General features: G+C 33.6%; 1 protein-coding gene across 1 annotated transcript in view; it reads left to right on the top strand.

Annotated features, from left to right (window-relative positions):
• Positions 1-27,484, top strand: part of TAF3 (TATA-box binding protein associated factor 3) — a 244,318-nt gene that overhangs the window by 128,316 nt on the left and 88,518 nt on the right. Inside the window, exon 3 of the mRNA XM_052000587.1 lies at positions 15,379-17,201. Coding sequence (XP_051856547.1) covers positions 15,379-17,201 — 1,823 coding nt within the window. The remainder of the gene's footprint in view (positions 1-15,378; positions 17,202-27,484) is intronic.

The following is a 27,484-nucleotide window of genomic DNA, read 5'->3' as shown; positions in this document are numbered from 1 at the left end:
ATGAGAAATAGTGAACAATTTGGAAGCTTCTTTGCTATGTAGCCTTATAATGAATGAATCAACAAGCATTTACTAAGTACTACATATAACATTCTAGGTACTGTGCTTAGGCGCTAGTGATTACAAAGAAAAAGTCAAGTCATAAAGAAAGTGAAGAAGGCTCCTATTGGATTACCTTTTACCAGGGTCCTTCACCCCCTAATGAGAATTAGATTATTTTTCCCCTTAAAAGGGAACAAAGCTGACCCTAGGGACCTGATTAATTTAGGCAGTTAGGGCTTAAGTAAAGTATACCTTGATGCAGTTTACTCTGACCAGATTGACCCTGGTGTCTTTCTGATTATCTAAGGGAATAAAAGACCCACCCATAAGTTGGTGAGGCCATTTAGATGAACCCTGTTTGTTTCATTAGGAAAGAGGTCCAGAGCTAAGTACTATTCTACTCTTGTGTATTCTTTCAGTGTTAAGACTTTTATTAAATGTTGAATAACTTAAAAGTGTCTTACTTTATTCCAGCTCAAACCTCAACTAATGAATTCTTATTCTTTCCTTGCTCTTTCTCAGGCTTATCTGTTTGTCTCTTCCCACCCCTAAACCAAGTTTTATGAATCCTGTATGGTGAACTTAAAATCACAGATCAAGAACTACATGGGACTTATGAGATTATCTAGTCCAACTTCCTCATTTTACAGATAAAGAAAGAGAATCAGAGAGATTATTTATTATTAATGAGTTGTCTAAGGTGACACCATTTGTAAGTTGCAGAGGCAGGGTTTGATTCCAGATCTTCCCTCTGTACTATATCATCTCTTTGAGAGGACATGGACAAGTTATACAGAATGAGCAAGTATACATGGATTATCTTCTGAATCAATTTAGGGAATGTTTATATCAATGAGGGGCAAGTGGGTGGTATAGTGAATAGAACATCAGGTCTGGAGTCAAGAAAACCTGATTTCAAATTTGGCCTCACACAGTTCCTAGCATGTAACCCTGGGCAAGTCATTTATCCCTATTTGCCTCAGTTTCCTAATTTGTAAAATGAGCTGGAGAAGGAATTAGCAAACCATTTCAGGATCTTTGCCAAAGAAACGTCATAGGAGGTCACGAAGAGTCAAACAGGACTAAAATAATTGAACAATTATATCTTTTTTTTTCTTTTTTGTTTGTTTATTATTATAGCTTTTTATCTACAAAATATATGCATGGGTAATTTTTCAACACGGACCCTTACAAAACCTTCTGTTCCAATTTTTCCCCTCCTTCCTCTTGCCCCCTACTCTAGATGGCAGGTGGACTTGGCTCTTTTCAATAATTTATTTTTTTAAATTTTATTTTATTTAATAATAACTTTGTATTGATAGAATCCATGCCAGGGTAATTTTTTACAACATTATCCCTTGCACTTGCTTATGTTTCGTTTTATCCCCTCCCTCCCTCCACCCCCCCCCCAAGATGGCAAGCAGTCCTATATATGTTAAATATGTTGCAGTATATCCTAGATATAATACATATTCGCTGAACCAAACAGTTCTCCTGTTGCAGAGGGAGAATTGGATTCAGAAGGTAAAAATAACTCGGGAAGAAAATCAAAAATGCAAATAGTTCACATTCATTTCCCAGTGTTCCTTCTTTGGGTGTAGCTGTTTCTGTCCATCATTTATCCATTGAAACTCAGTTAGGTCTCTTTGTCATAGAAATCCACTTCTATCAGAATACATCCTCATACAATATCGTTGTCAAAGTGTATAATGATCTTCTGGTTCTGCTCATCTCACTTAGCATCAGTCCATGTAGGTCTCTCCAAGCCTCTCTGTATTCATCCTGTTGGTCATTTCTTACAGAACAATAATATTCCATAACATTCATATACCACAATTTACCCAGCCATTCTCCAGTTGATGGGCATCCATTCATTTTCCAGTTTCTAGCCACTACAAACAGGGCTGCTACAAACATTTTGGCACATACAGGTCCCTTTCCTTTTTTTAGTATCTCTTTGGGGTATAAGCCCAATAGAAACACTGCTGGATCAAAGGGTATGCACAGTTTGATAACTTTTTGGGCATAATTCCAGATTGCTCTCCAGAATGGTTGGATTCGTTCACAACTCCACCAACAATGCATCAGTGTCCCCGTTTTCCCGCATCCCCTCCAACATTCATCATTATTTTTTCCTGTCATCTTAGCCAATCTGACAGGTGTGTAGTGATATCTCAGAGTTGTGTTAATTTGCATTTCTCTGATCAGTAGTGATTTGGAACACTCTTTCATGTGAGTGGTAATAGTTTCAATTTCATCATCTGAAAATTGTCTGTTCATATCCTTTGACCATTTATCAATTGGAGAATGGCTTGATTTTTTATAAATTTGAGTCAGTTCTCTATATATTTTGGAAATGAGGCCTTTATCAGAAAAAACAATTATATCTTGAAATCATGAATCTGTTTGACTATTTAAAGTTAGTTGATGTAGTTATCTGTTTCTTTATTTTTTAATTAATTAATTTATTTTAATATACATTGCCTTATGACTCTTTTTGGGAGAGGAAAATCAAAACAAAAGGGAAAAGCCATGGAAGAAAAAAAAAGAGAAAACAGAAAAAAAATAAATGAACATAGCATGTGTTGATTTACATTCAGTCTCCATAGTTCTCTCTCTGGATGCAGATGGTATTTTCTGCCCAAAGTCTTTTGGGATTGCCTTGGATCACTGAACCAATGAGAAGAACCAAATCATTCATACTTGATCATCACACATTCTTGCTGTTATTGTACACAGTGTATTCCTGGTTCTGTTTGTTTCGCTGAGCATCAGTTCATATAAATCTTTCCAAGTCTTTCTAAAACCAACTTGTTGATCATTTTTTAAAGAAAAATAATATTCTATTATCTTCATATACCACAGTTTGTTCAGCCATTCTACTCATTTGATGAGCATCTACTCATTTTCCAATTCTTTGCTACCACAAAAGAAGCTAAGGAGCTTACATTCTAATGGGGAAAGACAACATGTAGAGGAGTGATGGGAGAAAAAAAGAGTGCCTCCATTGACTGTTCTGCAGGAAAAGAGAAGGAGATAGAGTCTAGAGAGAAATAAAGCTAGAATAAAACCCAGCTGGTTGGCGTCTTTCCCAAAATGGACATCTCAGAATGGGGATCATCAATGAGGGGATGAAGGCCTTGGGACGTTATTGTAGTAGGTGAAGAGAAGTTGGTGCATCAGGAGTATGGTAAAGTCAGAGTGAGGTATAGAATGCCCAGGGTTCTTCCCCAAATCTAATACTGCTTTCTTATTCATTCTGTTAGCTTTATTTCTTTTAACTAGCAAACTCTTGCACAGCATTTTCATCTTTGACATTTTAAATTACTAATTCATTATAAGCAAACTCAAAATTTCAGTATATAAAGAACAAGAAATAGGATTGTAAAAAGGAATTGATTTTCCATATGGATTTTTTCAAAAGAGATATACATAATAAATTTTATATATAAAAATTTAGTAAGGTAGTAACAAAGATGTTATATGTGGTCCTTTAATGTGCTTCTTTTTGTTTTCTTCTGTACATTTTCTGACATTTTTTTCCTTTTGTTGTTGTTACATATTTTTCACTACCTGTTAAGTCTCATTCCTCCAAATCAAGACCTCCCTACTAAAAAATGCAAATAGTTAAGCAAAACAAGTCAGCATATTGTTGATATTGTTTTTCAGACATCATTGCCATCCCAAGACCCGGTGATACACATAATTTCATATTTAATTTCTTGTATTAACATTTTCAATTTGACTTAGTTTATATATATATTGTCTAGAGACAGACATCTGAGATCAAAAATATTTTTCTGACCTTTATTTCTGTTGCTTTCTCCTCTGAATTACTATATACTTGTTGATAGATGTGTGATGTATAATGGAAAGAGTCCTGAGCTTGAAGTCAAGAAAGATCTGGATTCAATTCCTTCCCCTAATATTTATTAATCTTTTTGGACAACTCAATGTATTTGAGTCTCATATTTGCAAAATTAGGGTTATAAAATCTATTACCAGAAATAATTGTTGTAAGGCTCAAATGCAATCCTGAGTCAAAAGTGCTTTACAAATATTCAAGTTCTATAGAGACTTAGTGATTACAAAGTTGATCTTATAGTCCAGAAACTTAGATTCAAATTCCGCTTCTGACATAATACTGGCTGCATGACCCTAGATTAGTCACAATGAATCAGTGCCTTGAACAAGTTTCTAAAGCTCAGCGGCAGAAAAGGTAGAAGGACTTTCAATCCCTTCAAAAATGAAATCATAAGTCCATTCAGAAAAAAAGTGCTGTGTAAGTTACTTAATGTTGTTATTGTGTTTTCTATATCAGGTCCTTGATCCTCCAGAGTACCACATTCACTTGTTAGTCCAGTCTTAATTTTCCATATCAAAAAAGTGATTTTCTAGCATGATCCTAGCAGCAAATTCCTTTATCACATGTCTTTTTCCTAGAATTCTCTATTAAGTTACACATAAATAAAACAACATTGTAATTGTAACAGTGGTTTATGCTATGACTATCTGTGAAAGGTTATATAGTTTAATGTTATCATATTTTATTCCTTTGTTTAAAAAAAGTCATTCATTTTTAGGTTTGATTAACCAGAATTTCTCCTTGTTTGACCCATGTCATGACAGATAAGAATTTTTAATAATTTCAAATGTTTTCCTAATCACAACTTATGAAACTCATATGAATGTTCATTTTATACTTTACCTATGTGGGTGGCAACATTGAATGTTAAAATTTGAAAATATCTTCTTGATCTATAAATGAGCCAAAAGAATATTTTATAGATCATCTCCTTGAGGGTTGTGAATTCAAGAGTTTAGAGCACAGCACAGAAATAACTACACTAAGAACAGAGGGTTAAAATTCTGTTTTTTCCCTCCTTATATCTGAGTTAACTATTAATTTTTATATGCAAAGCTTGATTACTATACAGGGGTTCTCAAACTTTTTAAATGGGGGCCAGTTCACTGTCCCTCAGACTGTTGGAGGGCCGGACTATAGTAAAAACAAAAACTTTGTTTTGTGGGCCTTTAAATAAAGAAACTTCATAGCCCTGGGTGAGGAGGATAATCGTCCTCAGCTGCTGCATCTGGCCCACGGGCCGTAGTTTGAGGACTCCTGCTATAAAAACTTCATGGGAAGGCATATTGTACATACATACTTTTGCCTTATGTATTAGTACTTTAGACGGTTGTCATTCTAAAAACGGACCTTCTTTCAAACCACTTTTACTTAGGTTTAAGTGATCACATTGTTTTCATGTTCCTCCATTTTTTGTAAGATGTCTTATAAATTTTATTATGATAGTAGTTCAGTAATTTTTGTTTGTTTTTCAGTAATATGCAATTCTTTGTGACCCCATTTGTGGTTTTCTTGGCAAAGATACTGGAGTGGTTTGCCATTTCATTCTCCATCTAATTTTTACAGATGAGGAAACTGAGGCAAACAGGGTTAAATGACTTTGTCTGGCATTACACAGCTAATAAATGTCTAGGGCAGAATTTGAACTCAGGAAGATGAATCTTCCTGACTCCACATCCTATATTCTATCCACTGTACCAGTGAATAAATACATGGAGCAATAGTAGGAAATGAGAAGTGCCACTAATGGTATGATTTTTGAGGAAATTCTTAAAATTAAAAGCTTTATTCTTATAAGTCTTATTCCAAATCCAGTGACAGAATGGCCAGGTGCAGTGGGGGAAAAAACTGAGTATACAAGGCTCATTATTTGGTGAACAATCTTTTCTATATAGATATGCAAAGTGAAAGACGGAAAAAAAGAATTCAAGATTATGGAGGGGCATAAAAGTGATTAACAATAGTAACAACTTGGTTCTCCTTATGTTAGCTATATTTTAGTTTCCATTATTTCATACAGCTCAAAAGGCCCTTTTCTTTATTCTTATAGTTTAGTCCATACCCGTTTAGTTAGTAATTTTGATTAAAATAAAAACATTTTGCACTGCATCACCAAATGAAACTACAGTTCATAACTTGAACAATAATTGGAGATCTGTGCTTTAAACTGGTTGGCTTTCTTAATGCAGTTGAAATGAAAGCAGTGACTGAATTTTATAACTATAAAATTTGTTGGTAGCTAAGAAAATATCAAAAAAAAACATGAAGTTCAGAAATTTTTTAAGGTAAATTTAGGTAAATTACAAATTCTGTGATTCTTAAATAAAATATATTCTATTTAATTTATGAAAATGAGGCTTGAAAGTAGAGTCCTTAATATCATTCCCCTGTTTCCCCATTCATTTTTATATACATTAAATGATCAAGCCCTGAAAATAATTCCTGTGATTTTCATTTTAAAACAGTTATATGCAAAAAATATTTGATGCCACTTGTAATAGGAACTTGTATTTTTGCCTCTGTGTTAAAGAAAAAATTAGCAATCAGACTTAACTGCATTAAGGCAATATAGAAAAATTTTGCCATTTTTTTTAAATTCCAAGGGAAAATGTACTATTTATAGTAAATTTAAAGAAAGTATGAAATAATAATGATTTGTGGCACTTAATCATGACTTTACATATATAGAGGATTATAACAGTAGAATCTTGGGTATAATCTCAGTTAATAGAATTTATTCAAAAGTAATTAAAGGAAAAAATTTAAAATAATTCATTGACACTGTCCAAAGAAGTCTACTTTTGTGTATTTCTTTTTAAAAAATTAATATATAATATTACCCATAGGTAAGTCCTATTATATTATTGTAATCATAGCTGAACCAAGAAGGGTGATTAACGATAGCAATTTATTGTATCTGACGAGGAGAGAAAATAGGAGATGTTGTCGTTATCATAAATCATATCATAAATAACCAAAAGAGAAGCACTCAGAATGCGTGTGTGGTGTCAGCAGCTAAACCCTTTCAGGCACGCTAGCCCAGGATGTAGCCATAGAAACCCCAAAGTCATATTGTTATCTTAGTCTTGCTGCAGTTATGTGATACAACAGTATTAACATATAGATTAGGCCATTTATAATACTAGGTGTCATTTCAGGTTGGCTTGCTTATATAGCATTTTAGTTTTTCATTGTGCAGAATGTTAAGGAAAACAGTGTGTTTTTTCAGGTCAGTATATATCTAGCTATTTATAGCACATCATCATCTTCATACTTCTGTCAGTATTCTTAATATACTGTGTTATTGATTGGTTGTATTGTATGAATTGTCATTGCCTAATTATCTTGTCTTTGCCAATAATTTCATTTTTAAAAGTCAAATAGGTTCATTTGAAAAACTGTAACTTGTACATAGAGTGCTAAGCATCTAATTTGTCTTTGTATCTAAGTATCTTATTTGTTTTTGTAATCTTAGTACCAAGTAGAGTTTCTGCAACACAGTAGCCACTTAATAAATACCTGTTGAATGCTTGATGAATTTGATATAATAGTGATATGACAGATTTTTTAGAAAATTGTAAAAAGCTTGGGAAATTGCACCATAATTGATATTTCACTTTTTTCCCTCTTTGAAAAATAGCCCTAAACAAAGTATTAAACTTGTATTCTGTCCTACTTCCCAGACTTCCAGATCTCTGCGCTTGCTTATTAAAATTTACATCTCTTGACTTACATTTCTTCAGAACTCATGTGTTCATGCTAGGTGACATTCACAAGTGTTCACAGGATCCTATGTAGAATCATAGTATACTAGAACTTGAATTGGAAGGATTTCTGAAGTTACCTCATCCAGTTTTTTTTAGATGAGGAAGCTCAAGTCCTGGAAATTATTTCAAATTCACGCAGGCAGAGCTAGGGTTTGAAAACCCAGGAACCCAATTTGAAAACTCCAGAGTATTCTCAGTAGATAAAGCACCAGACCTGAGTCAGAAAGACTCCTCTTTCTGAATTCAAATCTGGCCTGAGATACTTCCTAGCAATGTGACCCTGGGCAAGACTCTTGTTAACTGTTTCCTCATTTTTCTCATCTGTAAAATGAGCTGGAAAAGGAAATGGCAAATCCCCTCAGTATCTTTGCCAAGAAAATCCTAAATGTGGTCACAAAGATTCAACTGAAATGACTGAACAACACTACGCTTACTCCAGAGCCAGTCTTCTTTCACTATCATCCATTGTGCCTTGTTTGTATGCTCATTTGTTAACATTTCCTCTCTCAGGTAACCCGATTGGAGCCCTATGGAGTTAAAAATTATTTTAGTAGACATTTCAAAAGTGTCTTGTTCTCTGCCCTTCTGGTCACATATCACTTGGCTTTTTAATGATTGGCTTTGCTTTCTTGAAGAGTGTAGAGTCATAGACTATTAGGACTGAAAGGATGTTAATGCCTAACTAGCTTCAATTCTTCTTAGTCTGATTCATATGAAGCTTAGGTTCATGGGCTATGCTTGTTCTTCCATCACTCCTCCTGTGTATGTATGTTGTTTATCTCAACATATCATTGTTTATAAGGGTCAGGGGAGAAGTCATGCACGGTGCAATCAGGAAGTACAAAGGTCTTGAAGCTAAGATTCCAGGATGTGGTTTTCTGTGACCAGTGCAGACCACCTCGTGGGCTGAAGCTCTGTCCCATTGAAATCGCCTTTTTCTTCCCATTGTAATCGCCTTTTTCTTCCCATTGTAATCTTTTCCTCTAATTTTCTTCTTTTTGCAATAAAATAGATAAATGAAACCATTCCCTGGCCAGCCAGATAGCTTATTTAATTTTCTCTGTGACCTTTAAAGACATTAGGGTTCTGAGAGAACACCTGTCTCTTCCCAATTATAATGTAAACAATTCATCATCTTACAGCCTTGAAAGAAACTTAAGATAATCTATGTTCATCATCTTTCTGATCTTGATCCATAATTTCATAGCTCCTTTTTAACAAGTGAAGAAGCAAATACTCAGATAAATAAAAGTTATAAAATTAAGTTAATGGCCTAATGGATTTTGAGCTCAGATTTTCTAGAACCTATCTGGTATCCTTTCCACAGCATTAAATTGTCATTGATTATACTAGCATTTTTGTATTAACTAGATGGTCTGATGACATAGTCTAATTAATACCTTAAAGGTCATTGGACTAAGTCACTTGAGATTAAGATGCTGCAAATATATTTGTTTTGACATTTCAGGTATGATCCTTTTCATATACAAAAGAAAATATGGCATAAAGATAATATGAAGCATAAACTAATGAAGACTTTTAACAGTGCAAAATATTAATCACCACTTGCCAATTGTAAGCATTTATATGAATGAAGAACTTGTGGCTTGAAATCTCAGTTTAGAAAGATCTTGTGTAATTTTAAAATCATAAGAAAGAAATAGCACCAAAGAAAGAAATTTATATTTGATTCTGATAAATATGGGTAAATAGTATTTTTTCCTGTATGTTTAAGTCTTTAGGGATACGAGTTAGGATTGGATTTGCAAGTACTTTTTCTGTTTATTTTGGGGAACTGCCATTGCTTTTGAGAGTTGCATGCATCTGTGTAGTTAAGGAGATAAAAAGCTTTCATGCCATATGAAAACAATTTCCCTTTTTTATGTCCAGAAGCTTTTTAGATTATAGTGTTGCTTTAAGTATACTTAGAATTTTGGTTAAGAAAATATTTTGTTTTAAGTCAATATTTACACTAGCTTAGAATTTAACCCTCAAGCTACCTCTTGGAGTTGAAACTTTTTATGCTTTACCATATCTTTGTTTTGTTTTCATTTTCATGATTTATACAAGTATATATGTCTGTGTGTATAGATATATATATGTCTATGTGAATACATATAAATGTGTCTGTATATGTATATACACACATATATTTCGTGTATATAAAAATGGGGAGCACTTGAGTAGATATTTGTTTTAGAAAGTAAAGAAGGAATAGTCAATGGAGCATATAGAAGATGTCTCCATTTTATGAGTTTTTACAGAGTAGGATCATAAATGTAGAGCTAGAAAGGATCTCAGGGCTACCTAGTCCAATCTCTTCATTTTATAGATGAGGAAGCTGAGATCCAAAGAACTGAAATCACTAGCCCAAAAGTCATAAAGATAGTAAATTTCAGAAGTATGATTTGAACTCAGATCTTTTGATTCCAGAGGCACCATTCTAATTTAAAAGCAGATTGTTTATTTCATACAAATTTTACATAATCATCATATACTGATGTTACTCATCTACTTTCAAAAGAAACTCTCATTTGTATTATATCTCTAACTGGTAATGGATCTATGATGAACTATCCATATTCTCTCCTCAATGGAGAAGTGTTACTTGCATTGGGAACAGTAAGCCAGAATTAAGTATATAAATTTTTTTTTTACACAATTTCAGTTCCATGAAACAAGCTGACTTTTGGGGGGAAATAAAGCCCTGATTTTGGCTTTTATTAGCTATATAGTTTAAACTATGAAATTAAACATTTGTTTGTGAGTAATCTGTACATTATTCTTATAAACCTTCCTCCATTTGAATGAACCAAATAAGTTGCTGATAGTAGATTCAAATCCAATACTGTTGATTTGTCACCCATTTAAAAAAAGAATTAAATACATCTAAATACAAATTTTAAAATATTGTATAAGAATCTTGATGAAAATATGGGGGCAGTGGCTGAAAAGTTGGTATAGAATTTTGTGGATTGAATCTTATTATTCTGAATGTAAATAGTTGCAAAACAAGTTTAATTGATCCCATTAATGTTCTGTTATTTATAATAAAGAATATTTTTTTACATAATTATGTACTTCCTAAATTGGCTTTTTTGGGGGGACATCTTTCTATAAGTTAGTGGGTTCTTTTTTCCCCCATTGAAAGTATAAGAGCAAACATCACAGCTAAGGAGAGCGATAATTGTAAATATGGTTTTGTGAGACTTTTAAAAATTCTGAACAAACACATCAAAAAAAGGTACAGTTCTATATATATAACACAAAAAGGATTCCCTATGAAACCATGACTATTTTTTAAGAAGTATAAAATAAATTCTATATATTACTTTCAATCTGTCTTGCATGTTTGTGCTTTTTTCTGAACTTCTCTGTTGTGCATTCTGGTTCCCCTTTCACTCTCTCGATTATCCCCACCTACCCTGCCCCTGCTCCAAACTGGGAATAAAAAAGGAAAAAGAACTTTTGTGTAACAAATAAACATTGTCAAGCAAAAGCAAACCAGTCAGTGCCATGTCAAAAAATACATTTGTCTGCATCTTGTGTTCACTATCTTTGTTTGGATATAGATTACATGCTTTGTCTTAGATTCTCTAGAGACATGGTAAATACTTGAATTTTGGGTTCTCAAAATTTTTATCTTTGTTTTTCTTTTTTAGTGTTGTTTTTATATAAATTGTTCTGATTCTGCTTACTTTTACTGTGTCATTTCATACTTTCCAAAATATTCTGAAATTCTTTTTTATCATTTCTTATGGCACAATAATATTCCATTACAGTTTTGTAATGTATTCAGTCATTCCCCAGTTGGTTAAGAGAAAATCTAAGACATTCCATTCAGTTCTAGTTCTTCCTCCCTACCTCTAGCCTTCACCCCCCAAAAAATATCCCTTTAAAGATAATAAGTTTTTCTTGTGACTGTTCCCTCTCTAGTACTCTTTACCTCTTACCCTGCTCCTCCATTCCCATTTGTCTCCTTATTGAGTTTGATGTATTTCTTTACCAAGTTGCCGATGATGTGTTTGTCAATTTCAAATAAGAATGAAGTTCACCTGATAATCACTCTCCCTGTCCCCTCCTTCATGTTTGTATACTAGTCTCACACATCCCATTTATGTCAAGTATTAAGATCTACCTTCTGCACTAGTATATCTCTCCTTTTACCTCCTTTCTTTTCCACATCTTAAGACCATTGGAACAGAACCAGTCCCCTCCACTATTCCCCAGATACTCTTTTCTTATGAAGAGACTTATTTTTTCTCCCATTATTAGAATGTTAGCAACTATGTTATCATATAACTCTGTCCACTTGTTCAACTAAATTTACCTTTCTAGGTTTCTACTCTTGTGTCTATTTCAGAATTCCTGTGCAACTCGGTGTTTCTTCAGAAATATTTGAAAATCTTTTGTTCCAGTAAAGATTCATTATCCTACCTAGGGGAATAGTCAACTTTGGAGGGTTAAGTATTCCTGACTGTGGATCAATAGCCTTTGCCTTTTTAAATATATTCTAACATATCCTCAGGTTTTAGGTTTTATGTACAATTACCCCAGTTTCAGTATATTGCGGGTCATCATAAGAAATTAAATGGGAATTTTTTGCAACTTTGGTGGAAACCACAGATGGCACTTGAAGGCAAGCAGATGACAGAAAACCTATGACCAAATAGTTAACCCAACTTTTACAATAAGGTACTGTAAATACCTCCAAAAAAAAAAAGAAAAGAAAAAAATTCAGACTTCTCTGGTATGAAGGAAGGGCCAAAAAACATTATAGGGATTTTCCAGATTTCAGGAGTAGTCTCCCCTAATTCCTGTTGTGGGATAACTTTAATTCTGTTGTTCCTTGTTGTTCCTTGGAACTTGAACTACATCACTTTGTACTATATTTTGTTTGATATGGAATTTTGACTATGTATCTTTTTTTATTTTGGATTTTGGCTCTGACATTCTTAGGATTTTTCTTTCTTGTCTCTCTTTTAGGAGGTAATCAGTGGATTCTTTCTATCTTGATTTTGCTGTCTGCTTTTAATATATCTGGGCAGTTTTCAATGATTATTTCCTGAAATATAGTATCCAGGTCTTTTTTTACATAGATAGGTCTGAATTCTGAAATGTGATATTGGGGAAGGAAAAGAGAGAATAGAGTCCAGGCAATAAGAAGGCATTTTAAATGACAAATAGCACTTCAATTGGGTTGTATTCTTTTGGACTTAAAATCTGTAGTTTATCCTTTTTTGATTATTGATCATACAGACTTTCCCTTGCTTTGTGTAAAAAGTGCCAGTGACTCAGAAATGAGCTTTACATGCCCTATTTACATTCTCTTTTTTTGTGCAGCATGTCAAAACAAAATATTTTTAATATTAAAATATTGTTCAACCATAGCTATTTAGGTTTTATGTTACTGTTTCAAAAAAATCAAATTTAAATGGGCATATTGCTGGAGATAAAAAATTTATTCAGATAATAGTCAATCCCTGTCAAATATTCATTTTAAATTTGTTTTCTAGAGCACAGGAATGAGATTTTTCATAGGAACGATAGATTAAAACTAATTCTCTAATTCTTTGCATACCTATCAACACAATTTTTTTTCTACCAAAGGTTTGATTTCTTTTTCTATTTTATAATCTCCTGGCTTAATATTGCAAAATAAAATATAATTCATAGAATTCAAAAAGTTGAGTCTACTAAAAGAAAACATAATTATCAGACCTCTTCCAATCATCCTCCAATTATTTTTCAGTCAACCAACAAGCATTTATTAAGCACCTAATGTATGCCAAAATTATGTTAGGGTATGCACACTCAAAAGTGATATAGTATCCATCTTCAGGGAACTTAGTCATTTGAGAGGATGATGTATACATAAACAAGTTATGTACAAAGCAAAAACATTGTGGTTTGGGGGGAGGGGAAGGATGTTGACATCAGGAAAGGCTTCATGTAGAAGGTAACACTTGAACAGAGTTTTGAAAAGAAACAAGATATTGATTCTAAGAGGTGAAGTTGAGATGAGAATTCCAGGATTGAGGGAGAGTCAGTGCAAAGAGACAGAGATGGAGGGTTATGTGTGAAAAACTGCAAATAGATCTGTTTGGATAGACTGTAGAATGCGGGAGAAGAAGTAATAAATAATGATGCCCAAAAGGTAGGTTTTGCTCAGGTTGTCAAACAGAGGAGTTTGTATCCCATCTGAGAGGCAGTGAGAACCATTGGAGTTTATTGAATAGAGGAGTGACATGTCAGATCTGAACTTTAGGAAAAATCACTTTAGCATCTTCTGTGGTTTGGAGAGCAGAGAGCTTTGAGGCTGGGAAAATAATGAGATTATTGCGGTTGTCTAGGCAAGAGGTGCTGAGGGCCCAAAAGAAGGATATTGGCCACGGATATAGAAAAAGGATTAGATGTAAGAAATATTGTGAAGACAGAAACAAGATTTGGCAATTGATTAGATACTTGGGTGAAAGTGAGTGAACCTGAGCTGATGAGGGACTACACCAGGAGGGTGTCACTATCAGAGGAGAGAAGGGGGCACATAAGAGAGATGTTATGAAGGCAAAATTAACAAGTCTTGGCAATAGATTGAATATAAATAAGAGCAAGGAATCAAAGATAAGACCTAGATTTTGAGTCTGGGTAGCTGGAATGATTGTGATGTTCTCGAAAATGATAATGGAAGTTTGGAAGAGAAGAGGCCTTTAGAGGAGAGAGGTGGTGGAGATAAGTTCAGTTTTGGACACATTGATTCTATGGGGTGTCCCATAGACATTGGAGATATGAGTCAATTGTACTTCTACAGTAGATTTGCTACTGAACTGAGCAAGAATAATATGTAGGGAAAAAAGTATTTTAAAGATTACACTTAATTAAGTTATAGGATTCTTTTGTCTTACAAGTTTATATTCAGTTTATGTATTTTCAACTCTGCCTTCCCAATTATTCATTTATATTACTTCACCTTTTTTCAGTCTATTAAAAAAAATTGAATTTATATCTTTCAGTAAGATATAATCTCCTGGCTTAATGCTGCAAAATAATTGCAATTTTTCTTAAATTTCTATAAATCTAAGGACTCTTCTCAAACTGATATTTATTGCCCACATTCATAATTGAAGAAAAATTGTGCTAATTGCTTTATAATAAATTTCTCTGATTTTGAAAAGTACTAGACTAAAAGTTATGCATACTGCATATATGGGAAAGGTAAAAACAGAATTTGTAATGTTATATGATAGTTAAATATCACCTAATAATTATTATACATAAAGATGTGCAAAGGAAAACATTTTAAATAAATGATTATTAGGATCACTTCTATTACTTTAACTTACTGTATCAATTCAAGTTTTTTTTAAAAAATTCTATCTTATTTCTATGCATTTTTGTAGTTATCCTAAAACATGAGGTTTTATTTTGACACATATTTATAAGGAATTTTGCAGCTAGCTTTGTAACAGGCTCTAAGACATCCAGTAATAATGCTATTAGTTGATGATAGAATTTGATTATTTTTATGTTGTTCTTTATATTTGCATATTCCCTATTTTTCTCTCTCTCAGGTCTGCTTTTGAATTCTACCATAGTACTTTACCTGTTATATAAGCAATATGTCTATTAATTTTATAACTTTGAGGCACTATTATTATGCATTAGGCAAATTCCAAAAGCAATTTCTGTTTTTCTGCTTTATAACAGAGGAAGAAGAGGAGCAGGTGCCTACTGATGGGGGCACATCAGCAGAAGCTATGCAGGTTCCTTTGGAAGAGGAAGGAGAGATGGAGGAGGATGAGACCATTAATGATGAGAATTTCTTGAGCAAGAGACCATTAGATAGTCCTGAAGCTGAAGAAATGCCTGCTATGAAACGACCTCGGCTGGCAAGTACTAAAGGAGACACTCTGGATATAGTGTTAGAACCACGAGAACCACTTAGTTCAATAAATACTCAAAAGGTTCCACCAATGCTTTCTCCAGTTCATGTACAGGACAGTGCAGATTTAGCCCCTCCTTCACCAGAACCACCAATGTTGGCTCCAGTTGCAAAATCACAGATGCCAACTCCAAAAACATTAGAAACAAAACCATTAACACCCAAAACCAAGGCCAAAACTAGCTCTCCTGGACAAAAAACAAAATCACCTAAAACCTCTCAATCACCAGCAATGGTTGGAAGTCCTATCCGCTCACCAAAACCTGTATCCAAAGAGAAAAAATCACCTGGACGTGCTAAGAGTCCCAAGAGTCCCAAGAGTCCCAAAGCTCTAATTCATACTTCTCAAGCACCAGTCAAAGCTGAAACACCAAACAGAACTCCTTTGGCTGCATTAAGTGACAAAATTGGTAAAGAGAATATCCAAGTAAAACAAATTCAAACACCACCTGATTCTGGGAAACTGAACAGTGAGAATCAATCTAAAAAGGTTGTTGTAACTGATAAAACTATTGATGATTCAATTGATGCTGTGATTGCTAGAGCTTGTGCTGAACGTGAACCAGATCCCTTTGAATTTTCCTCAGGCTCAGAATCAGAAGGAGAAATTTTTACTAGTCCTAAAAGGATTTCTGTTTCAGAGACTACCACTCCCAAACCCTCAGTATCTTCTAACAGTTTCAATAAGGCCGGATCCACACCTATCCCTCCTTCAGGGGGAACTTCAAGCTCAGATATTTCATGGACAATGGATGATTCCATTGATGAGGTTATTCGAAAAGCAAACATGGGAACTCCTTCGAATGTCCCCACCAATTTTCCTTATTTCTCTTCTCCATCTGCTTCTCCCCCTACCCCAGAACCTCTTCTCAAAGTATATGAAGAAAAAACGAAACTGGCTTCAATAGAAGTGAAAAAGAAATTGAAAAAGGAACTTAGGACAAAAATGAGAAAGAAAGACAAACAGAAAGAAAGAGACAAGGAGAAAGAGAAAGAAAAATTCAGGGAGAAAAGCAAAGAGAAAGAAAAAATCAAGGAGAAAGAGAAAGAAGTCACTCGGGAAACAAAATTTCCTTGGAAGGACCTTATTAAGGATGAAGACTCAGATCCCTACAAATTCAAAATAAAAGACTTTGATGATGTTGATGCAAAAGTAAGGTTAAAGGATGGCATCATGAAGAGGGAGAAAGAGAAGCACAAAGATAAGAAGAAAGAAAAAGAGAAAGGCAAAAAGGAGAAAGAGAAAAAGGAAAAAGAAAAAGTGAAAGAAAAAGGAAAGGAAGATAAGATAAAAGCTCCATCAACTCCACTTGTATTACCTCCTAAAGAAATGGCTTTGCCTATGTTCAGTCCTGCAGCAGCAATGAGGCTACCATCAATGTTGCCTTCCTTGTCCCCAATTCTTCCTGAAAAGTTGTTTGAGGAAAAAGAGAAGCCTAAAGAGAAAGATAAGAAGAAAGACAAAAAGGAGAAGAAGAAAAAGAAGGAGAAGGAGAAAGAGAAGGAAAAGGAAAAGAAAGAGAAGGAAAAAGAGAAAAAAGAAAAGGAGAAAAAAGAAAAGGAAAAGGAAAAACACAAACATGAAAAGGTAAGCCATTTTTATCATCTTATAAATTATCTAGACAAAAGTCTATTTAAAACTGCAGATAGGGGACAGTTAGGTGATGCAGTGGATAGAACACCAGTCCTGAAGTTAGGAGGACACCTGAGTTCCAATGTGGCCTCAGACACTTAACACTTTCTGGCTGTGTGACCCTGGGCAAGTCGCTTAACCCCAATTGCCTCAGCATTTAAAAAAAAACAAAACTCTGCAGATTAACAGTCACAATAATTAGACACTCACTCTCTCTTCAAGATATATATGTATATTGATATACACATACAAACATAGATATTTATGTGTGAATTTATATATATATAAGAAATATATGTACACATATATGTTTACTTGGGTTTAAACTAGCTATCCTTACCAGAAGGGTTGGTTTTAAAATGGGAGGGAATCAGTTCACAATTTATTTTTAGGTTCAGCTACTGAACATTTGAAAACAGTATCCTTGCGATTACTGTATGTTCTTGGACAAGTCATTTAACATTCCTGTGCTTCAGTTTCCTCTTCTTCAGAATGAAGAGGATAAATTAGCCACTGTGGTCCCTTTTCAGCTTTATACATATTACTTTGTAATTCTCTTAATTAGTGATTGGGACCATCATTGAAAGATACATTAAAATTCATAAAGCATATAGAGCAACATTACAGAAATAATGGATCAACTTGTTTCTAGGTTAAAATTTTTTAAAAAACACCTTATTTTTCCAGTTATTCCATATTATTTCCCTTCCCAAATTATGTATTCTAGCCAAATCGGTCTATTAATTGTTTCCAAAATTCAGTGGTCTATCTCCTACCTCCTTTCATTTATGAAGTGTCATACCTGACATATATTCTACATTGCTTTGTGTCAAAATTCTTTTTTTCAAGATTCAGTTCGGGTATCATTTCTTTCTTGAAGTTTTTCCTGAGATCTCTAGTTTTTAATACTCCATCAATCCTTAAATTAATTTATATATGTTTATGTTCATTTTGTATCTCTTTTCTTCCTTATCTGCATCATCCTATTATTTGCCTCTGAAACAAGACAAAATCTTAGATTCTGGTATTAATATCTGGGCATATGGAGATTATTAAGGCAAGTTTTTTCATAGTAAATTTTTGCATCAAACTTCTTGATAGGGAAGAACTCTGATGGAAAAAAGTCTCTTGACTTGGTGGCTAACACAGTTGGTTTCATTTTAAGTTAATTATTCCAATTAACCTGTTAAAGTTTTACATTTTACTTCTGTATAATTTGGCTATACGTTTTATGTATCTTAGTTCCCGGTCATCTTGGATGAAATTTATTGGTCTTTTGTTTGTCACATGGCTTTTTTTCTGGCCAATAAACTCATGGGAATATCAAGCAAGATACTCAACTCTGCTTTATGTTAAGGAGTATGAATAGCCATTTTGAATGTAGTTTTGATACTAGTCCCTAAATGGGATTCAATAGTTTTTACCTCTTCATGCTTTTACTCAAAAAAGTGGAAACCCTAAAATACTATATACATTTGAATTATTATTTTGTCATTATCATCATCCTCATGGATGTTTATCCCTATGGGAGTTTATCCCATAGACCTTCATGATTTAAGCAAAGTTTCACATAATAAATACATTTGAATAGACCAGGTCTGTAAGGCATAAATAAGTGTGAGATTAAAAAAAATACCATTTTAGAACAGATCAGAGTAATTTCTAAAGATTCATAAATCTTGATAAATATTTTATAATGTTTTATTCTCCACTTATTTTTCTCTCCATTTAAAAATTGGGGGGAAATGACAAAAGTTGTTTAACTACTTATCAATTTTCACACTAACAACTTCAGATTCTACAGAAACATGCACATTTCCCCCAGTTTCTCAGTTACCTGAATCAACTGTGTTTTTAAAATTTGCCTTTTAATCTTATTTGCCACCTTGCCATCCTTACATCCTAGCCTTTTTTGCAGAAGGAAAAAACCCAAATAGGATACATGGAAAATTTGTTAGCATCCTTGAAAAAAATGATACATAGGTCATTCATTTGGAGCATTGCTATGATTGCTGTTCTTACCTTTCCAGCCTTGTTTATTCTCCTATCCTATTTACCACCAGATCTATTTAAATGCCTCATCATGGTATATAGGTTAGGCTAGACTATGAGCTCTTTTGAAAAGTGCTGAAGAGGCTGAAAAGTCTTTGAGTATAGACCTAGTGATGGATAGTATATGTTATCTAAGATGGGAAGTTCATGGAACTAGAGACTCTCAGTCTCTGGACTGCACATTGCACAATGGATAGAGGTCTAAACTTAGAATTAGGAAGGTATGGATTCAAATCCTGCCTCTGACACTGGCTAGCCAGGTGACAGTGACAGATGACTTCAGTTTCTTGAGCCTTACTTACCTCATATGTAAAATTGGTGGTTGGGGCAGGGACAGTTAGACTGATAACCTCTCAGATCCTTTTCAGTTTTAAATTGATGATTCTAGGAACCTGTGATCATAAGTTATAAAGGGATTAAAATCTGCATTATCAGAAAGGATACGCATACCAACAAAATTATTGTTGCTTGAAGTAGTAAGATAAATGTCATTTAAGAGAAAGTCTACGGGGCAAGAGTTATACTTCTCACCTGAGTTGGGTCTAGAGCACTGTTTTCCAAAGTGAAGATCATGGAATAACCCCCAAGGGTTTTTGATCAATAATTTTTGGAGAGTGGGAAGATGGGTCATATTCAACCCTCTCTCCCCAATAGCTCATGTGATCTAAATCTCCAACTCCAAATCCAACATCATATGTTTTATGGATCACTTCACAGTTACATTCTGTCCCCTCCCACCTTTGGCTATTTGGTTCTATTTGGCTTCTCAGTTTGTGTAACATAGAGGGACATATATAATCTAACTGAACAGGCATTGAAATAATTACTTAGGGAAAATCCCTGTTTACCTTATCAGTGCAGAGATGGGTCTTATTGTTCAGAGCAATTGTTTGTAAGAGTCCTTCCTCTCTTTGTTTTATGGAGGAAAGTGAGTTTTATTTAAGGTGAGCTGGCATGGATGAGTTGTTTCCTACACTGCAGTTTTCAGTACATTATCTTTCTTCCCCCAAATTTACCCTTCATATGAACTTCCATATTTCTACTGAAGAAATCATCATCTTTTTCAATCACCCAGTTTTCCCATCTCACTGTCATGATTGACTTAACTCCTCATTCTCACTCATTCTACATAAATGATTGTTTTCCAAGTCTCCTTATTTCTGCTTCATTAGTATATCTCCTTCCTGTTGCATTCTCTTCACTTATAGAACAATAATTCTCATCTCTTCTTTCTTATACTATTAAAATAGCATCCTGACTGGTGTCCCTGCCTCAGTCCTCTGTTCCCACTCTATACTGTTTTCATATAATTGCCAAGTTGATATTTCTGAAATGCAGATCTAACTTTTTCCTACCCTGCTCAACTCCAGTAGCCTCCAAGTGACTCTAGGAACAAATATTATTTTATCTACATTTTGTTCTTTAATTTTTGTGTAAGTTTTATAATGTATATGATTATTAACAAAATAGTATATGTATATTTTATTAATAAGTAAATATGCATATATTGGGGTGCATAGTTTATGGTGTACACAATTACTAATAAAGTAGTTTATATGTTTTGTTAATTAGTAAATATAAATATATGAGGGTACATATTCAGATTTTACTAAATAGTGATACATGATCAAGAGATGTAAACCCATAAACATGGGAAGATGGTATTCAGAGACTCTATATTATAAAGCCAGCACTAAGTTATTTTATAAATGAGAGAACAGTTGTATCTAAATTGCATTTACTATACGTTGTTACGGGAGTAAAAGTATCACCATCTGATTTACTCATAGGTACACACAATCATTCAAACATTGACTTCAATCATCAAGAAAGCATTTTTCAAAAACTGGCTTATAAAACTATTTATCCACCAAGATTATCTTTATCAGCTCTAATTAAATTTATCAATGACTGTAAAGTTGTTCTTCATCTATAAAGACAATGACTATCCCTTTGTTAATAGAGCATATTCTTTGAGTTGTTTTTAGATAATGATGAAATATACATGTTGTTCCATCAATATATTCTCAAGAAATTCTTATAACCCAGAACATTTTTATTTTTTTTCTTTTCCATTACAAATTCCCTTCATTCCTTCCCCACTCATTAAGAAAGTACAAAAATATGATACCCACTGTATGTATGAAGTCACACAAAACATTTCCACATTAGCCATGTTGTGGGATAAAAGAAAGAATAATAAAAAGAGAAAAATGTATTGCATCCTGCATTCAGAGCCCATCAATTGTCTTTTTGAAGATGAAGAAGCATTTTTTATCAGGAATCCTTGGAAATTGCCATGGACCATTTTATTGATCAGAGTGGCTAAGTCTTTCACATTTGATTATCTCTATAGTATTGTTGTTACTGTGTACATTGTTCTTCTGCACATTGGATCATTTCATATCCATCTTTGCAAGTTTTTCTGAAATCATACACTCTATCATTTCTTAAAGTACAACAATATTCCATCACAATCTTATGCCATTACTTGTTTATAACTATTTCCCAGTTGATAAGAATCTCTTTAGTTTCCATGTCTTTGCCACCACAAAAATTAGCATTTTTGCACAAAAGGATCTATATCCTTTTCCTTTGATCTCTTTTGAGTGTACCTGATAGGTAGTTCATTGATGGGCAAAAATGTGTTTTTTACAGTACAACTAGCTAAAGTTAGAGGCCCAGATGTTGGTCATAAAATACAATAAAAGCTAACTGGTCCACACACATGAATTTTGACCTCTTTCACATGATGTTCTAATGCCATAGTGTTAATTTTACTAAATTCAGTAAGTATAAAGTTAGTATAATGAAGACCATTTCCCCATTTTTGTGAGTATTCTTCCTTTTCTAGAGATTAATATTTCTTTTAGTATTAACCTAATTTATTTAAAATTGTAGATGTTCAAGTTCAGCTTGAAGGAAGAGAAGGATATTAGCAATATAGAGTTGAGGGTGAAGAGAGGAGGAATAAGTTCAAACTTGGTGCAGTGGCCTAAGCAAAGTAGAAGTAGACCAGAAAAAAAAAAAATAGCAGTGAACTACAATACTGGGGTTTGTGGGTTGTTGTTTTTTTATTTTTTAACTTTGAACTTGAAGCAAAATAAAATGAACATTTTCATAAACAAAAGTATTAGAGAAAAAAGAGTTGTATATGAAACATGAATCTAACATGTACAATTTGCTTTTCCTTTTAAGCATATTCATCTTGTAACTTTTAAAGTTGTCCTGCTTGTTTGTGTTTCCTTCTGGCCTTTTTTGGTTCTCTTCTCTGTATTTTTTTAAATGTGTAAATTCCTGGTGAAAATTCCTAAATTTTGATCATAGCTATTGATATTTTAATTTTATATGAATGAATGAATGAACAAGCTCTTATTAAGAGCCTATGATGTGTCATTGTGCTAAGAATATAAAAGTGAGATCTGACACAAGGTGCTTACTTTCTATTGGGGGAATGAGGTCATAATCATAGATATTGTAAGAGTAGTCATTTATTTTCCAATAACAAAGATAAATTGATATTGTTCATTGAATAAACTATCTCTCTCCTCTCCCACCTCTATAAAAAGCAGTCACTTTGATTTGCTCTCAATTATGTGAATATCTCATAGATATGGTTTTGTTATTTATTTGTAAGGAAGTCAGATCTGGGAAAATTTTTCAGCACCAAGTTGATTTGCCCATGGTTGTAAAAATCATTCTTAGGTTGAATTTGGACTGTTAACTAACTGCCTTATATCTAGCTTTCCCTTGAATAGTAATCAGGTGGTGAAATAAAGGGATTCAGAATAACCAAAAAAACCCCAAGAAGATATTCCTGATAACATTTCACTCTCTTTGTTGTATATTTTGGCTACTTCTCTTTCTAGAATAAATTTGTTGGAGGTTGGGAGGTAGGGTTTCCCTCTGTGACTATAATTTCTTGGGTGGGGGGGATCTTCTTAAGTTTCTTAAAAAACAAGGAGTTATCTCAAATTTTTATTTTTCCTTCAATATAAAAAAAAATTTGCTGTCTAGGAGTTTATATTCCAATGTAAGAATTACTTGCCAGATATAATAGAAGCTAGTCTCATATATGTATTGACTAAGAAACATGCCATTATAGTGTAATGATACAATTGACTTTTTTTCTTATTTGAAATATTTTGTGATCAGAAAATATTTCTATTTGAAAATAAAGTCTACATACTATGATACCTGATGGACAGCAATAGAATAATTACTTGCTCATATTTACAATTCAAGATAACAAATTATTAACTTTTTCTGTTAATTCAATTATCTTTACTTTTTCTGTTAATTCAGTTATCTTTTTGGATATATTTGCATACAAAGAAATTAGATCTATCAAGTATTTGTTGCTCCCCCTCCTCTGCTTTTGTGTGTGTGTGTGTGTGTGTGTGTGTGTGTGTGTGTGTGTGTGTTTAGTTGTAAGGAAAGGAATTTAACATTAAAAAAAAAAAAAAACATAGATTATATTGACAAAGCTGCCCATTACCTTGGCAAAAAGTCCCTGTCAAAAGATAAACTTTAAAGCTAGAATGCATGAAAGAGTTCCCAGATAGAATTAAAATTTAAACTGATTCCTGATAGATAAGCTTTTTTTAAATCCACCTCTTTGCTGCAAGTCAGGATTTTAAAAATAAATTTCCCCCTTAAATCTCCTGAGCGATTTTCATTTTTTGCAAGGCCGCACTGCTGGTGTCCTGGAAAAATGGAGAGTTAGAGCTTTATCAGTTGGTGCCCTGAGGTATGTGGAAAAGAAGCTAAATCCTTGAAGATTAGCAAAAAAAATGCAGCACATGGCAATAAGGGGCTTATATGACTACTAGTATTAGTTCAGGTGAAAGAAGTATTGCTTATACATAAAACTGGACAAATCCACTGACAATGTATTTTTAGTTAGCTACAAAGGAGTCTTATATTGCTGGACTTTACCTCTTTGGTGATTTGGGAAGCTTAGTAATCCACTGTAAATGCTCTTCTGCTGGCCCCAATTCTCAGTATTACTTCAGAGTTCTGCTCTTTTATTTTAACCCCTACAAGCACAATTTCCTGGTAAATATTTCTTCATGTGTCTGCAAAGGATACAGTCTATTCATGAGTGTTATTTGTGATTGGGTGTTTAATTTAACATTTTAGATTTTGTTAATTTATCTCAGAAATAATAAGGTACATGTAAGAGAGAAGTTATATTTCTAAGAGATGACATTTTAATTGCTGCTAGGGTAAGTACTGCATAAATATGTCAATATTTATTTATAAATTGACATGTCACATTCTAACAATTATACATTATTAGCAGTTTCAAAGTAATTAATTCCTATCCCTTTGCTAGTTTTTCACCCCCATTTGTTTATGTAGATAGGCTTTCAACATTCTCCTTGCCATTCTGGTTTTTCTTTACATGTCTCATCTACTTTATCTTTATTTGAACTAAAACTCTGACTTCTCTAGAATTTCTAATAGCCTGTTGGACATTTCACTTAGATATTCCCTGATGCCAACCCCAGAACATGCATGAAGCTGACTGACCATCTTTTCCCATAAACCTGTACTTTTTGATGCCTCTATCTCTGACAGGGTTGCTAGCTTATTCCTGGCCCTCACATGTGTCCAGTTAACTAGGCCCTTCAGTTCCATTCAAGTAAGTATCTACTCTGTGCAAGGCACTGTATTAGGTTCTGGGAATGTAAGCAAAAAATAAAATGCTCCCCTCCCATTCCCCCAGCCTTGAGGAAGTTATATTAGACTGAAAAGGATAAACTGGAGTAAAATACCGGTCGGAGAATTATTGGAAGAAAGGGGAGAGTAGGCAAATTAATCCTAAAAAGAAAGAGAAAGAATATAATAAATTAGGAGGATGGAGAATTCACCCTTTTGGCATTTATTAAACACCTACTTTGTGCTTAGTGTTGAAGGATTGTTGAAATAGTCCTTGCCCTCAAAGAACCTAAATTCTTTTCTAAGGAAACAATATGAATATACAAATTTAAATACAAGGGGAAGGTTGAGTAGGATAGGACAAAGCATAAGCAAGGCTACATAATGCTTAAGACAGAGAAGATGGTGGTTGCTAAGGAAGGGAACTTCTTTCTGAGTAGCCTTCAATTTTAAATCCTAGGAATTCTGAGTGGATCTATAGGACAGTAGTTTGTCACATTCTGTATAATAGTAATTATAATGTTAGTTTATTATCATTGTCAGGAGAGCAGATAGCTAGACTATTTAATCCCAAATGATTGTCACCAGTGGACCTAGGTCTGAGGCTATATACAAGGGAGGATCAGAAACAAAAGAGATTAACAGCTATGTAGCTCAGATTCCCAGAGCAGAGTTAAAGAGTCTACGCTCCAGACCCTAGTTTATATAAAGTCTTTAGTGGGAGTAACCATGGCTGAGAACTAAGGGAAGGGTGAAATTCTGTCACTCAGAACCTGCAGAACTTTCCAACTGACTGGTTGTGCCATTGTTTGGCAGAACTTTATTGAAGCTTCTATTTAGGGAAAGCTCAGATCAAAACTGAGGTCAGAAGTTTTTAGAGCTCAGATCATGAGGTCAATGATCACATTTCACCCAGGATCAGACAGGCTACTTTGGATGCTCTGAAAGCAATGCAGATCCCTAGCCTGAGATATTCCAAAGATCCTAGAATAACACAGTACTTAATATCCAGAGGAAGTAGGAGCAAGACCTAAAAGAATGTAAAACAAGACTAAGCAGAACTTGGGCATTTCCTTCAAAAGAGCGCAGAACCTGTCCCTAATATAAAGTTTGAAGTCTAAAGTAAATCTGAAAGAATACAGAAACAAAAAAAAGAGACCTACCATAAAGAGTTATTATGGTGACAGAGATTGTCTAAGACATATACACAGGAGAAAAGCCTCAAAGAAGAATGCACCTTGGTCACAAGTTCAAGAAGAATTCTAGAAGAAATGAGTTTGGGGTTTTTTTTGAGAGTTAAAAATGATTTTAAAATGAAATGAGAATGCTAGGAAAAAGAATTGAAAAAGAAATGAGAGTTGCAGAAGAAAAATTTGGAAAATCGATTCTGTGAGATAGGAAAAAATATTAAAACAAAGCCATAAGATTGAAAGAATAGAAAATATAAGTTATTACATAAAGATGTCAAACTTTGAGATGTTTATTTGTGAATAGTATAGAAATAATTTTATTAAAATTCTTTTCTTTTCTGATGGCCAGGATTTTTATCTTACATACTAAGAAGATAAATCAAAACGATTTTTTAGAAGGAAAGAGAGAACATTAAGTTGACGATTCAAAAGGGGAGTAGGGAGAGTTGGAATACTTCTATCTTAATCATTAATATGTTTATAAATGGGAGGCTTTTAGGAAAGTAAAATACATAATAACATATCAACTGATAATGATGTCTCAATTCTAGTTTGAGTAGGAACTGATAGAAGTAATATTTTGGGGAAAGCGTTATCCTTTATGCCAGGTCTTATTTGGCCAAAAAAAAAAAAAATTGAAGAACAGTTTCAAATTTAGACAGGACAGGAAGTCTAGCAAGTAATAAGGTTTACATTATTTATATGTGTATGCTTATAATTAGTTCTTATATTTTCCAAACGTGAAGAGATTGATTCATATAAATACTATATCTAATGAGGAGAAGGGGATTCATTAATATGGACATGTGTATACACACATAGAGTAGTAACCAGCTTCAGATATAATACCTTTGTAAAGCGAACTTCAAACAGAGCCTATTTTTTAAAAAATTTAATAATCAGCACAGTGTCTTTAGCCGGACACTGCTAATTCTTTTTTTTTTTTATTTGATAGTTTTCATTTTTTTCTTTTTATTGTAGCTTTTTATATACAAGTTATATGCATGGGTAATTTTTACAGCATTGACAATTGCTAAACCTTTTGTTCCAGTTTTTCCCCTCCTTCTCATCCCCTTCCTCCCTCCCCCCATGGCAGGTTGACCAATACATGTTAAATATGTTAAAGTATAAATTAAATACAATATAAGTATACATGTCCTAACAGTTATTTTGCTGTACAAAAAGAATCAGACTTTGAAATAGTGTACAATTAGCCTGTGAAGGAAATAAAAAATGTAGGCGGATAAAAAGAGGGATTGGGAATTATATGTAGTGGTTCATAGTCATCTCTCAGAGTTCTTTTGCTGGGTGTATCTGGTTCATTCATTACTG

The sequence above is a fragment of the Antechinus flavipes genome, chromosome 5 (genome assembly GCF_016432865.1).
Source record: "Antechinus flavipes isolate AdamAnt ecotype Samford, QLD, Australia chromosome 5, AdamAnt_v2, whole genome shotgun sequence".
Lineage (NCBI taxonomy): Eukaryota > Metazoa > Chordata > Mammalia > Dasyuromorphia > Dasyuridae > Antechinus > Antechinus flavipes.
The sequence above is the reverse complement of the archived record's forward strand: the minus strand, read 5'-3'. Positions and strand labels throughout refer to the sequence as shown.